Source organism: Panthera tigris, chromosome A1 (assembly GCF_018350195.1).
Source record: "Panthera tigris isolate Pti1 chromosome A1, P.tigris_Pti1_mat1.1, whole genome shotgun sequence".
NCBI classification, from domain to species: Eukaryota; Metazoa; Chordata; class Mammalia; order Carnivora; family Felidae; genus Panthera; species Panthera tigris.
Window position 1 is genome coordinate 152,156,016 of NC_056660.1, and position 15,663 is coordinate 152,171,678.

Genomic DNA, 15,663 nt, shown 5'->3' on the forward strand with positions numbered 1-15,663 from the left:
CTTGGCCTGTTCCATTTCTTAGCATTCCTTATGCTTGCCTCCTGGGGCAGGACTGGGGTGGCTGCCTTGGGTTCTCTGCTTGGTGATGGAAGTGATGGTGGTAAAGTAGTGGAATGCCAAATCCTAGGAATTTTATATTATATATATGGGTACATTTTTGTGTATGCGCACACACACAAAAGCATACTCATACATTCAGCACCCCTACCTGCTCCCTACCCTAATTGAATTTTCCTGCCATCTATCCAGGGATGGCTCTAACCTTCAGCTTTACCATTTTCTGAGTCACAGTCTATCCCTGAGACCCTTTCCAAGTCTCTCACACTTCTGTTTGATTTAAAGTAGTTTGGGGTTCAGATCAGAAAAGAAGATAACTGTTTTTGTTATCAAAGCCTCATGTCAAAATGGGGTGTCTGCAACTTCCTTTGTTTGTATATTTCATTCTATAAATAGGCAGAGAAGCTAATTTTTTAAGATGGTTGTGGTTTTTTATATTTTTTCTTAATACTCTGTTTCCTTCTAAAAACTAAAAAAAAAAAAAATTAAAGAGTGGATTGCTTTCTTTCATTCATCTGTCATTGTACCATTTCATATTTTTCCCTTGAGAGAAGTAAGTTTTGAGGGAAAATTTTGGGCTCTATGAACCTGAATTCTTCTCCTTCTGGGAAACAGAAAGGGTGGAAATTTCCCTTGGTTCTGTTTCTCTGTGTTTCATCTGTAGCCCAGGCCACACCCATTCTTCAGGGTGATTAAAAGGCTCAGCCCTCTGTTAATTTTTTTTGTCTTCCCTAAATATCTTATTTTGCTCCCTAGTCTCCAGCCCTGACTATTGCTAGTCAAATTAGCAGAATGGTTAGTGAGGAAAATATCTTCCATTTTTCAAGATGAGATGTATTAAAAAAGCAAAGAACAAAGAAAGTACCTTTTTTAGTGGCTTAAAAAATGGCATATCTACCATCAAGTATTCATTTATATTCTTTATTTGAAAAAACTTTATCATTATCTATAATTTATCCTTTTATTATGTATATTTGAAATATACTACACTTAAAACTACCAAATATAATTTGTTTCAGAATTATTATAATAGGTATCCTTCATTTAGATCCTACAATGGAGAGGCACTCTAATCCTCTCCACAAACTTACAAAATAGGGAAACTCTAGCTTCATTTCACTTGTGGAAATTGAGGTCAGGGAGGTTAAGTAACTTGTCCAGAGTAACCCAGAATTATGATTTGAGTATCTGATTTTGTTTCTACTGCATTTATTGTGTGGGTTAGAAACATTTATTAATGGTATTACTTTGTATTTTTGCCCTCATCATTTTAGGATGCCTCTCACATAATTTTCTAGTTGTACTTACAAAAGCTCATTTTTCAGTTTATATTGTGATATTACGTTAATTCTTTTTTCAGAGAAACTGCAGTGGAAATGTATTCTTCAGGCAGATTGTTCTGTTTTTCATGATTTTTTGACTTTTAAAATATTTTTCTTTTTATTAAGACAAATCCCAGGTTAGGGATACTTTTGGGTGGGAGCAATTTCGTAGATAAACTTGATTAGCAAATACTAATAAGAATTAGCTATATCTATAATTATTTTTATGCTTAAACAGAAGGCTTGTTCAGTTGTATTTTTAATGTCATCTAATAGTTGGCTTCTCTATGCAGAATGCATATATTCATAATTCACATAATAACATGTGCATGCCCTAACTGAAAGCTTATATAATTTGTTAGCATATGTTTCAGAAGAAATTGTTCCATTTTTTTTCTTTGTATAAGGTCTACATTCCCTTACATCGAGATGGAACTGATGGCCAGGCTACTGTCTATTGGAGTTTGAAGCCCTCTGGCTTTAATTCAAAAGCAGTGACCCTGGACGATATAGGTCCCTTTAATGGCTCTGTTGTGTTTTTATCTGGGCAAAGTGACACAACAATCAACATTACGGTCAAAGCTGATGATACACCGGAAATGAATGAGACGGTAACACTTTCTCTAGACAGGTAATAACCCATTTAGTTTATGTTTATTTAGTAACATGTATATGTTATATGTTCAAGGTCTCTGAAATAATTTTTTGTTTTAATTATTTCCTCCATATAAAGTAAAATGAAAAAACTGAGTGGATAACATTTGGCTACTCTTCTGACGTTTTGTTTTTTGTTGATGGCAACTATGAGTGTTATGACATAGTGAACTTTTACCCTGCTATTCATTATGAGGAAACATTACAGGGAAAATTTATGAAAGGTATCAGATACATCATAAGCATAGCTAGTATGTTGCTATATTAAAAAAGTAGGCAGCAACAAATCTAAAATGTTAGGTTAAGCAAACAGCTCTGTTGGCTTCATTTTCAACAGGGGAGAGGATTAGAGCTTTATTTTGAGTGAGTAAAAAGAAAGCGTTAATCTTTATATAATGAAATTCTCTTTTAGCATAGAATGTGAACGCTAAATAGTATTTATATTTTTAGAGAATCAAAGGACAAATTTAAGAGGTATTCTTCTGTAATAATGAGAATTTACTTAATATTTCTCAGTGGATAATTGGTATTAGGAAAATATTACAGTCTCCTAAAGAGAATTTTTTTAAGCAATTCAAAAAATCTCCAAAAATGAAAAAGAATACTGTATTTAACTGATGTCAGTTAACTAAAAAAAATCAAGATCAATCTTATGTACTGTAATTCCCTATATTAAAGTTGATACATATTAGAGGGGGTTAGTGTGATTGGAGGGCTTTGTAAAATTCATATTTTATAAACAATAAAATTCACAGATAAATTTAATTGGCATTATCTTATATTACATGAATCAGGAGTGAAATAGTAATCATTATTTTATGGAAGCCCTGATCCTCTATATTTTACCATTAGGTTTTTCTTTGTAGGTATTTTGCGTAAACATATTCCATAAACCTGATTAGTAGCTCTTCTTTATTTTTATGTTGAGGAAAAATAAGAATGTACGGAATAAATTTACAGAATGTCTGCTATGCATTTTGTTTTCATAACCGTTTTATGTGTACTTTTTTACGTGAGAAGTAACAAAACATCAACAAAGTGAACAAAAAAGCAAAAACCAAATGCAACACTCACACTGTCCAAATGACTTATGTTTTAAATACGTATTTCACATTAAATCTTATGGAAAGGTATTTCAAATGACTCAAGAAAATCAGTGAAATGTAATGTAAGTGAAAACTGAAAATGATTATTTTTTCACTTACATTCTTTTTCTCTTAGTTAGGTTTGAGTACTTCTTAAATCAATAGACAGTCTTCAAAAATAAACTGAAAGTGAACAGCAGTTATAAGCCAGACATATAGCAGTTCATAGAAATTGTTAATGAGTTTCCACTTTGGCCAAGTGTTTGAAGAATGATTTAAATTTCATCTCTGAAAGTTTATAGTGACTATAATTCCATCAAAATAGTCAATTTTAACTTTATAATATAAACCTTTAATTAAATATAATTTTTATGTGTTTATTTCTCTGTCTCCCATCGGCAAAAACAATACACAAGAAGTACAAATCATGGAGTAGAGAATTTCAGGAATTATTAGTTCCTCTCTTTTCAAATACAGGAAATTATTTCAATTTTATATTAAAATGTTTTAATTCAATTAGCAACTAGTGCTTACTTGTATTAGTTGTGCATGAACAAGAATGAGCAAAGTACCTTTGAGTGTTCTAAGACATATTTAATTAAATAAATATGAGAATAAAATCTTTGATTGGAAATAATATATTTTACCAAAACCATCTCACTTTTGCAAATTTTTAACAAAACTAAAATGAAAGAATGAATGGTAGTAAGTATTATTACGTTATGATATAATAGTGCAACAAAAATAATTAACACTTTATTGTGGTACATTATACACTTTCTCTAAAGTCAAATTCAAATACAAGTTCTCTGTAGTACAGATAAAAGTTGCTCTGGAGTTAAACAGTTTATGATGCTTTCAATATCTTATCAGGTAAAAAATATTTTACTGTTTAGTTTTCCCCAAATCAGAAAAAGAAATTATTTTTCCAATTTATTTCAGAAAACTTTTTGTATATGTGGTGTATAACCCCATTCTTACAATGTTATTTGACTTTAAAAATGAAGCCCTTGTGTTGTGCATGTTGACATGTGTTTTTTGAGGCTGTTTGAAAATGCAATACATTGTATATTTGAAAGTATTTAGATTTCCTGATACTAAGTTCTTTGTAAGTAATAGTTGTCAAAATTAAAAGATAAACTGCTGTCTTATGGCTTCTTGAATATATTTCTATGCAAATGGGAAAGGTATGTATTTCTTTGCTTATAGAGTTTTAATTTTTTCAAAGAACAGTTGGCTTCAGATCTGAGGACAAAGATTTTTGTTTTTTTAAAAACCTCATTAAAGCTACTAAGTAATTATAAGTCAGGCTGAATGAGATTTGCTCAGCTGCTGCGGTCTGTGAGCGTGCACAGTGCTTGGCAGGCCTCCGCGCCTTGGAGCAGGCCTGGAAAGGAATGTCTTCAATGGGTGTTGACATGCTGGCTGGCCATGGGGTCATCCTTCCCAAGTGGGAACTGCTGAACCTCTTGCTAGCGTTTGTCAATAACAAAGAAACCAATGTGCAGAATTCCCATAAAGTGTACATTACTGGCTCATGGGGGAAAAATGAAAGGCTTTCTTTAGCTTTATTTTTACTCTGTCATTCAAATTCCTAGCAGTATTAGTGAGATTTTGGCAAATGGTGTCTCTGTCTCCTTTTTCGTCCCTCCCATACTTCTTTCTGTGTTGACAGGGTAGAAACCAAAAGGTTTGTCGTGTTTTTTGGGTAAGTGTACAAAATAATGACTGGGTTTTTTTTTGTTTTTTTTTTTTTTTTGTTTTTGGTTTTGGTTTTTCAACCTTTTGCTTTTCCACCCATTGTTTTGGACAAGGCTGTGGTTCTGCGTGGTTCTGCATGACCACAGGTCTTGAGAAATTTTGCTTGATGCATGTGCATGTTTTGTGTGTAGTTTCATTTTCTAATGGTAAGAGGAGCGTGTATGAAATATGGGCAGATTTGTTATGAAAATCATATGACTGCATTAACAATATAACAAATAGATTTCCTATTATTTGGACTGTCTCTTCTGTGGCCATGAGTATGCTAGGTGTTGGTTGTCCGATACACAAAAGCTAGAGAAGAATGTTAATTCTGATTCTCTTTTACGTAGGAAGTGAGCTGTCTTTTCTACATATTAATTGTGGCTTCATTGTAATTTTGAGGTCTGATCATGAGTACTTTTTGGTTTAGCAGACAGTGACATTTGGGAAGGTTTAGAGCAGATTGCAGGATTGAGAATTCTCAGAGTATGCTGGCTTTTAAACCCCCAGAGCCTTGCCTCCCAGTCCCTTTGATCATTCTAATTACACATTGAGCATAAAAACCAGAAATGAAAAAAATAATCTGGTTTTAAATATGTTCTTTTGAGAGATGTATTGGAATTGTTTACCAAGTCATACATCTCAGTTCCATTCTATTCCATATTTTTTGGTGTATGTCCTATATTTTCTTATATAATAACAAAAAATTATGAGGTTGAAATTGAAGTGAATAGAACCATATGAAAGGTCACAAAATATTTCTAAAATCTAATCATAATTTCATTTATTTTTTATCTGTATGGTTTGCTTTAGCCCATGCAGTTACCCAACTTTTATTTAGTTAGTATAATCTAATGTCATGAGTTATTTAAAAAAAAAATTCAAGTGTATGTAAAGTCAAAACAATTTTATTTAAATATATATTTTCTAGCTACATGTTACAAATTAAATTTTTCTAAAACTGTGAACAAATTTCTAGATTTGGTACTTTATAAAAATATATTTATTGCCTTTGATTACTGTATTTTTGGTGTACTTAGGCAACATGCGATTTCAGTCAAATATGAAAGATATAAAGAATTCAGAAATAGAAATTCTTCCATAAATGTTACGATTAAAACTATTTTGATCCTAAGTGATTTTAATACACTTAAATTCAGTTTAACTCCTAGTAACATTCATATTCATTTTCTGAAAGTGTTGTAAATATTATAAGTAAGGCTACAAAATTGAGAAGTAAGATTATAGGTGGCGGATGCCTTTTTCTCCCCTTTGCCTTTTACAGGGTCAGTGTGGAAAATCAAGTGCTAAAATCTGGATATACTAGCCGTGACCTAATTATTTTGGAAAATGATGATCCTGGGGGAGTTTTTGAATTTTCTCCTACATCTAGAGGACCCTATGTTATAAAAGTAAGTATGAAAGAAACTTCCATCTATTCTGTACTCACAACTCGAGGAGAACAGTCTTGATGGATTTGAACTTTTGTGGATTTTCATTTTTTTTAAGGAAGGGGAATCTGTAGAGCTCCATATCACCCGATCCAGGGGAGCTCTGGTTAAGCAGTTTCTACACTACCGAGTAGAGCCGAGAGATAGCAATGAATTCTACGGAAACACAGGGGTGCTAGAATTTAAACCTGGGGAACGAGAGATCGTAATCACATTGTTATCAAGATTGGATGGGATACCAGAGGTACAGGATTTTTTTTCTTGTGCTTTTGTGGAAAGCTGATAGTATCTAGTACATTATGAGTGTAGATATTTTGAACATTGACAAGGAGATAGAGGAATGGAAGTGAGCAAGAAAAGATTGAGAAGTATTTATGTTTGGAAAAGAAAAGAAAAGCAAGTTTAAAAAGCAAAAGAAGATTCATTCAACTTTGAATTGTATGTTTGTCCTACATAAAGAAATACCAAATGATCTGAAACTTTCAGTGATTGGTTTTCATAAGTTTACTTATGTTAAGCCTTATTGTATGTAACCTGTTTGAACGTGTAATGATATGGGTTTGAAGTGTTTCTGTAAAATCACATTTTTAAAGGAAATAAAGTTAAGTTTTGTATTAATGGAACCACATATTGTTCCAGCATGTTTGCACACCAGTGTGTATGTAGCTTTGAAATTAATTTTATTTTATTTACATGTGCTAGTTTAAATGACTAGATCATCAGTGATATGTCCAAGTCTTCTTACTGTTTCAGTATAGTCTCATGGCTTCTCTTTTCTCTTTTTGGATAATATGTACTTTTATATCTGATGTCTCCCTTACCCGACAGGAGAATGTTAAATAATTGTTTTAGAAATAATATTAGCTCTTTTGTTTTCTCAGTGAGTGGTATGTTTCTGAAAAATAGGTAGTAGTAGTGTTCCTGATTATCTGTATTTTATTTGCTTTGAAGATTTGAACTTTATATCTTTCCTAATTTGACATGTTCACTTTAGTTGGATGAACACTACTGGGTGGTCCTCAGCAGCCATGGTGAACGGGAAAGCAAGTTGGGAAGTGCCACGGTTGTCAACATAACGATTCTAAAAAACGACGATCCTCATGGGATTATAGAGTTTGTTTCTGATGATCTAATTGTTATGATCAATGAAAGTAAAGGAGACGATACCTATAGTGGTAATTTGTTCTGCTTCTCATATTCTAGTATTGTTTACTAAAGAGGAAATTAACCACTTTTTCTTTTATTTCTTTAGCAAATAGTTATTTTTACTTGTCCATCTGCCTTAAAATTACATGTAGTGCAGACATTGGTGTTTTTAAAAATGAGGTTTAGGATTCCTATTTTTATTTCTTACCTTAGTATTGTAATGATAATGATGTAATGATAATGATGGTCTCAGTTATATTTTGATTTCAGTTAACCACATGTGGTAGAATCCGAACGATAGGATTCAAATAGGAGAGACTTTAAAACTGAGAATTAGTGCTTGGGAGCTAAGTGCAGTGGCATGAAATGAGAAGGAGCTTATTTTTAGAGCAGCGTCTGTGTAGGTGAAAAAACTACTTTTGAGTGTACAGCTTCCTCTAGCAGCTTTAGCAAATATCCTTTTAGAACTTTATGATAGGTGAACCTGATTAATCACCATTTTGTTCCCTGTGCTGAATGACTTTTAAATCCCCGAACTGTGGTAAATAAGATCAAGTCCATTTATTGCACAAATTTTATACCTGCAGAAAGAAAACTAGGTTACCACATTTAGATACATACTTTGAACCCATGTAAGCAAATGATTGGCTTTTATTAAAAAGAGGTCTTATATTTACTTTTGTTTTTTAAGCAGTTTCTTTACTTATTTTATAAGTGTTCAATATATATTCATGTATATTATACACATTTGTATTTCACAGCTGTTTATGATGTAGTAAGAAATCGAGGCAACTTTGGTGTTGTTAGTGTATCATGGGTGGTTTGTCCAGACTTTACACAAGATGTGTTTCCTGTCCAAGGGACTATTTTCTTTGGAGATCAGGAATTTTCGAAAAATATCACCATTTATTCCCTTCCAGATGAGGTAAATGTTGCATATATTAACTCTCTTTATGCGTTGTCATTGCTTAATAATTACTTTTTATTTAATAATTAATCATCTGGCAATACATCTTGTCATGAAAATATGTCAAAAAGAATGCAGGCATGATAATGTCTGAATAGACACCAAAAGAGAAATACTGTTTGTTTCCCTGAAGGCGTTTTTAACTCTTAGAACTCACGGTTGCCAGTAACATGCACAAGTGTCGAGGTTAGGTTGAGGTTAAATGTGCCGCTTGTGCTTTGGGCCTTTGAAGACAAGGGTGTACCATCTATTAAGTATGCTCTTGGTGCATTCTCAGAATCGGAACAAAGGACCAGATGGATCATGGACCCAGAGTGGTGCTCATGTTATTGGTAGTGAAGAGAAAGAACTTAGTAACAATGGGAGTGGACTTTTCTGAGCTGAGCTGTGCTTTAAACAGTCACGAAGCCTGTTTACTTTCCCTCAGGCTTGTTCCTTGAGAGAAAGACTTCCAACATGCTTCCATTTTAGGATGCAGAGAACACTAGCTTACATGGATGAAATGAAAGAGAAATGGTGTTCACCTATGGATTTATATAGACTCAGAGATGGTAGGGAATCTCATCTTGGTAGGACATGGGAATGAGGTCTTTATGGGTGAAGCTTCAGTAAGGTTTGTGAGAGGCCTTTGAGAGCTAGCCACACTCTTGTTACTATTATGACCTCTGTTCTAAATGCATCCAAAAGTTATTTTTCTGGCTTTTTTTTTTTTTTTTTGGTAAACGACACATATCTTCTTATAGAAATAATGTGAGCTGTGTATTATTTATATTTTTAGCATATATAAAACAAAATAACTGGATTTCTATTAAATTTTATGAGTTAGAATAAAATGGCTGTTTGGATGAAATGCATATTAAAATGTTTTTTTGGGTCTGAATCCTACTTGAGTCATTAGGGTGCTTCTGCCTCAAATGGCAGTGAACGTTAGTACTGCCATTAATAGAGTCATTTTTTAAAAGATAAAACATAATTTAGGACTGTAGTATAGAATTGTTTGTGCAAATCACCTGACTTAAAACATGTATAACATTTCCCACAAGATTCCAGAGGAAATGGAGGAATTCACCATTACTCTACTTAATGCCACTGGAGGAGCTAAGATAGGAAATAGAACTACTGCAACTCTGAGGATTAGAAGAAATGATGACCCCATTTATTTTGCAGGTGGTATTTCTGTCTTTTTTGAGTGACTTTACATCTTTTTAAACAGTAGGTAGATATGTTTTCAGTAACGTTTTTAACTGAACATTTTCAAGAAAGCACAACTGATGCTTATTTAAATATGATTTCTTGATTTGTTTGAATGATCATTATTTAATCTGTTTGATATTTTAAGAAATGTTTTTAAAGGTTGTCGGAAGGAAAAAGACAATAAAACAAGTACTGTTTTTACTAGCTTTGTTCTCCCTCTGCCTTCAGATTCCAAGGTATTTCTTTTGCCTTTGTGCAGTAAAGAGCACTCTTCATGAAACTTCTTCCAGTACACAATGTAGCCAGTTCAGGGTCTGGGTATTATTTGCCTAATGGATGCTCACTTACTGTAATAACTAATCTTTATTGGATCTGTAAATTAAGGATTCCCTATTTTTTGCATTTTAATTTTCTTTAGAAGTCTCTTTGGGGACTCTAGACAGTTTTTAGTTTTCATTGTAATTTTAATTCCAGTATAGGTAACGTACAGTGTGATATTACTTTCAGGTATACAATATAGTAATTCAAAACTTGGATACAACACCCCATGCTCATTGTGACAAGGGCACTCCTTAATCCCCATCACCTATTTTATCCCCAGTCCCCACCTTCCCACTCTGTCTCCTGGAACCATTGGTTTGTTCTCTGCAGTTGACCTTTTTTAGTTTGATTTGTGAGCTTAATTGGTGTCTAATTCTTTCTTAAACCTTTTTCTGCAAGCCATTCAATTTACAACTGCAGGAACCTTTTAAAGCTCTTGAATTTTACTGATTACTATTCTTAACATTCAGATAACATGTACATAATGAATTAGTCCTGTGTTCAGCCTTCTGCTAATTGCTGTGGCAAAAATAGAACATAAGATAGCTGGGCTTATTCTCAAGGAACTTACAATCTGAATTTGGATATGAGGTATATGAAACAGTAGGCAGAGGATTCAGCATGTAATTTACTGACAGCTTGAGAGTTGAAGACCATGAATTCTGTAGGAATGAAGGCAAGGTGAAGGTTACTAACCTAGAAGTAATCAGAAGAGGCTTCATGTAGGACTTGGCAATAGAGTTGAATCTTTAAGCAAAGATACAATGGAGGACAGTTCTTGTTTGGGCAGGGAGAAACAAAGTGATTTGAAAATATGTAGATGGGATCAGAAAAGCTCACATGTTCCTTCTTTTCTTCATAAATATTTCAGAACCTCGTGTGGTGAGAGTTCAGGAAGGTGAGACTGCTAACTTTACAGTTGTCAGAAATGGATCTGTGGATGTTGCCTGCACTGTCCAATATGCTACCATGGATGGGAAGGCTACCGCAAGAGAGGGAGACTTTGTTCCTGTTGAAAAGGGAGAAGCGCTCGTTTTTGCGGTTGGAAATAGGAAGCAGAGGATATCTGTCTTCATTAATGAAGATGATATCCCAGAAACAGATGAGTCTTTTTATATAATCCTCTTTAATTCAACAGGTAAATAAATTACATTTTTATGGCGGATCTGTTGTTTCAGTACCTTTATCAAGATGACATTAAGTATGTAACTGTCGTCTATGACTATTCAAGAGCAGAATTGTTTCTTTTATTGCTTTTTTGAGGGAAAGAATGAAGAATATACGTGTTGAATCTTCATGTGCCTGGTATACTCTGTGGCATTATTTTTAATTTTTTTCACAATGTGGCACATGTATAAAATTGTGATACTATGTAAGGAATAGAAATCTTCTAGTTAAAGCTACCCTCAGTCTTGTTTAGTAACCCAAGGGCTTAGGGAATCAGTATCTGTAACCCCTTGCCATTCTAGCATGGTGTTGGACATACTGGCCAGGAAGCTGCAGTCTGTAGATGGCTGAATACAATTGGCTGTTTGATAATTCTCTGAAGGTATAGCCATGATGAATGGTACTTTGCAAGAAGGAAAAAAAAGGCTCTTTCTTCTTCTCTATACCATAAATGAAGCAGGATGTTTGGACCCCACTGTTTGGGTCCTGATATTACCTTTAGTCAATTGGTGAGGCTATAGCTTGTTTCTACATTTATTCTTTTTTTTATTTTATTAAAAAAAATTTTTTTTTAACGTTTATTTATTTTTGAGATAGAGAGAGACAGAGCATGAACGGGGGAGGGTCAGAGAGAGGGAGACACAGAATCCGAAACAGGCTCCAGGCTCCGAGCTGTCAGCACAGAGCCCGACGCGGGGCTTGAACTCACGGACCGTGAGATCATGACCTGAGCCGAAGTCAGCCGCTCAACCGACTGAGCCACCCAGGCGCCCCTCTACATTTATTCTTTTAAGTGTACAAAGAGCTAGTTTTTTATGCACCTTTTGAGAATAAGTTGAAGATAGGATACTCCATCACCCCTGAATACATTAGTGCATTTTTTCTACAAACAAGGACACTCTCTTACATAACCACAATATAACCATAATGTAGTATAACCATTAATATAACATTAATGTAGTCATTGCCTCAGACCCTATTCAGATTTCTCCAGTTGTCCCAATAATGTCCTTTCTAGCAAAATGATCCTTTCATAAATCATGCGTTGATTTTAGTTGTCCTGTCTCTTTAATCTCTTCAATTTGGAGTAGTTCTCCTCAGTCTTTCCTTGACTTTTATGACTGTTATAATATAGAAATTACAGGCTAGTTATTTTGTAGAACATCGCCCATTTTATGTTTGTTTGATATTTCCCCATTACTAGTTTCAGGTTTTACATCGTTAGCAGGAATTTCATAGAAGTTATACTGTGTTCTTAACCATCTCTTCAGTTGACACGTGATTTTGTTTTTTGTCCCTTGATGGCAGTGTTTACTTTGACCATAATTTAGGTGGTGACTGCCAGGCTTCTCTACTGTACTTTTTTCTTTGTAATTAATAAATATTTTTGTGGGGAACACACTTTAGTAAATATCCTGTAACTCACCAAACTTTCATTTTTTTTCACTGATCTGTATATCAGTATTGACTCATAATTTTATTTTAATACAGTGGGTTATATTTCACTGTCATTATTTGTTTTGGTGGTCAGATTTTCCCAGATTTGGGTAATGGTAGCCTATTTGAGATGACTTTTTTGTCTTTTTGACATATTCCATATTATTCTGTGAGCATTTTCTTACTTCCTGGCACAGCAAGCTGTTATAAACTCATCTTATACTTTTCCTGTGACAACCCTGAAATTCGTCATTTCTCCAAGAAGCCTGGTTTCTTTCAGTGAAGGATGTTTCTTAGAAACCAGAATCTGGGCATTAGGTGGGCATATTTGTTCTCAGCGTATGTTCCTCCTCGGCCCTGTTTGTGTACAGAAATTAGGCATGTATTTATGTATCTATTTCTATATACATACACATACACTTGTCTATCTGTAATTCTGTATCCAACTATGTGAAAACCATTAGTTCATACCAATATTTCTTTTTCTATTTCAATGATTTGTTATAAGCTTCCAGGTTTCTTTCCTTCCCTATTTGTCCCTTCTTTCTCTGATACTGTTAACTTTAGAAGCTGTTATCATTAATATATTTACTTATTTGATTAATTCCCTCTGTAACCACTTTTCCCCGTTGCTTCTTTTATCCTCCTTACACGAGGAGGTTACCTTTCTTACCCCTCTAGGGTTCTAGCTTCCTATGTTAGGCCAATTCCCTGTGTGGATGCCTTCCCACTCCCCTCAGATTCCAACATCTAACACCAAGGTTTTCTTCTGTGGAGATGGCCTCCGGTCACTGTTGTGCCATAACCGTCTGCCCTTAGTGTGAATGCCTGCCTTGTGCTTTACCTTGTGTCTTTTGGACTGAAATACTCAGAAAGAAGAAAAGGAAAAGAAAGAGATCACTTTTTGTTTATGCTGTGTTTCTCTGTCATTTTCCCTATCTTTATCTCTCTTCAGTTGTGTCTCTCTTCCTGTTTCCCTTCTTGTTTTTCACCCGGCTTAATAAGAAAATCAAAAAAGTAAAAATGAAAAATTCTTATGAGGAAAAAATTAACCTTGTAGAGTAATGTCCACAAAATAAATTTTACAGTTACAGAAAACCCCCACAATTATTAATCAGGTATTATGTAGACCAGAAACATTTTGATTAATTGTCCTAAAATTTAAATGAAAGAAATTGCTATAGATAAAAATAATTTTGGTGATGTAAAAGTGAAAAAGTTTTGCTGTCGTGATGAAGAAATGACATAGTCTTAATAGTTTGCTGTAGAAATAAGTTCTTAATTCCATTTATTAATTTGGTGTCATTTTGTGGAAAATTATTGTATCCCCAAAATCTTTGGGGTCAAAATGTCACTGGGGTTCAACTATTGTCAGGAACAAAATGTCACTATGATTATGGTGGATCAAAATGTCTAAACCTCTTTTTAATTTTTTATTCTTTTTTAAGTTTAGAGAGAGCATACATGCACACATAAGTGGGGGAAGGGCAGAGGGAGGGATGGGGGAGTGGGAGAGAGAGAGAGAGAGTGAGAGAGAGAGAGAGGGAGATTCTTAAGCAGGCTCCATGTTTAGCACAGAGCCCAACATGGGGCTCGATACCATAACCCTGAGATCATGAGCTAAGCCAAAGTCAAGAGTCAGATGCTCAACCGACTGAGTCATCCAGGTGCCCCAAAACATCCAAACCTCTTACATAGAGAATGTAACATGACTATGCAAGGAAATGACTATGTTTATTTTGTAAAATGTATCATTGGGGAAATATATTTTGATATTTGGAGAGAGAACAAGTAAGAGGAAGCGGTGTCACTGGATGACTGGCCTGAGGTATACTGCCACTGCATTTGTTTTCAATATTTTCCCAGATGTCATGGCATCTGAGGACCTAGTGACTTTAGCTATGAAGACTTGGATGACATAATTTGTGCTTTTACATCTCCTCTTAGTTCTTTCTCTTCCACTCTTCTCTCCTCTTTTATGATGTCAACACATCGAGCCCTGAAGGGATCAACGGTAGGAGGGCTGGATGGGTAGCATCTCTAACAGGACCTAGTGTTGGCAATGGATATTTGTCCCTGATAGTTACTGTTCACAGTATATGGCCCGAGATTGAATTATTGAATCAAAGGATGTGGCCATGCTCAGAGCCCTTGTTAAATACTGTCAATTCTCCCTGTGGAGGGACGGAATGAGTTTTTAGTACCACGTGTGATATGTTGTATGACAAATACACATGGCATCAGTATCCTGCCAAAATTAGATTTTATTATTTTTGTTTTTCCTAGATTTTTATGATTCAATATTTTGAGGTATTTGGTTATTCTGTATTGTCAGCATTTTCTGTACAATTATTTTACTAGACAGTATTTTTTCCCTCTTTCCATTGGTTAATTATCAAAGTAAGTGTGAGTACAGTTGTATATTGATGTAAATTCTTTTTAATGTGCTGGTCTGCTGCATTTAATTTCTGATTCTATAATTTTAGTTTTAGATGTTGCCCTTATCTGATTTTAAAAGTTTTATTTCTTTCAGTTCAGGTAACATTCATAAATAACTTTTGTGTACCAGTTACTGGAACTCTACTCTTCAGGGCATGGAATTGATTAAGAAGGATTTGTCCAAGGAGCTCACAGTAGAATTGTGTGTGTGTGTGGGTGTGTGTACTAAATTAATGCTATGATTGTTATGATACACTGACAAAGTGGGAAGTGCTGTAGGAACATGGTGGAACTTCTCTTACCTTAACTTTGGAATTCAAGGAAGAATTCCTGGAAGATGTGTCACTTGAGCCGGGTCCTGAGGAGTAACAAGTGTAAAGATAAGGAGGATTTTGCTTGCTTTGGGAACAGCAGGAACAGAAAAGAGCTTTAGATCTCTGGGAAATAATGAGAATGTTATTGGCAATAACAGTGCTGACATACTTTGGATGGAATTGGAGTAGAGGAATCAAGTTCAACACCATAAAGATTGCTTTGTTCTGTGTATGACCAGATCAAACTGCTTCCTGAAAACAGAGACTTACAGGGAAATACACGGGGCGTTTGGGTGGTTCGTTCAGTTGAGTGTCTGACTTCGGCTCAGGTCATGATCTCACAGTTTGTGAGTTTGAACCCTGCAT

General features: G+C 34.5%; 1 protein-coding gene across 1 annotated transcript in view; it reads left to right on the forward strand.

Moving 5' to 3' along the window:
- The window catches only part of ADGRV1 (adhesion G protein-coupled receptor V1), a 556,489-nt gene that overhangs the window by 55,224 nt on the left and 485,602 nt on the right, over window positions 1–15,663 (forward strand). Inside the window, exons 12-18 of the mRNA XM_042956620.1 lie at window positions 1,787–2,010; window positions 6,147–6,273; window positions 6,371–6,556; window positions 7,307–7,487; window positions 8,220–8,383; window positions 9,469–9,592; window positions 10,812–11,078. Of these exons, the coding sequence (XP_042812554.1) occupies window positions 1,787–2,010; window positions 6,147–6,273; window positions 6,371–6,556; window positions 7,307–7,487; window positions 8,220–8,383; window positions 9,469–9,592; window positions 10,812–11,078 (1,273 nt within the window). The remainder of the gene's footprint in view (window positions 1–1,786; window positions 2,011–6,146; window positions 6,274–6,370; window positions 6,557–7,306; window positions 7,488–8,219; window positions 8,384–9,468; window positions 9,593–10,811; window positions 11,079–15,663) is intronic.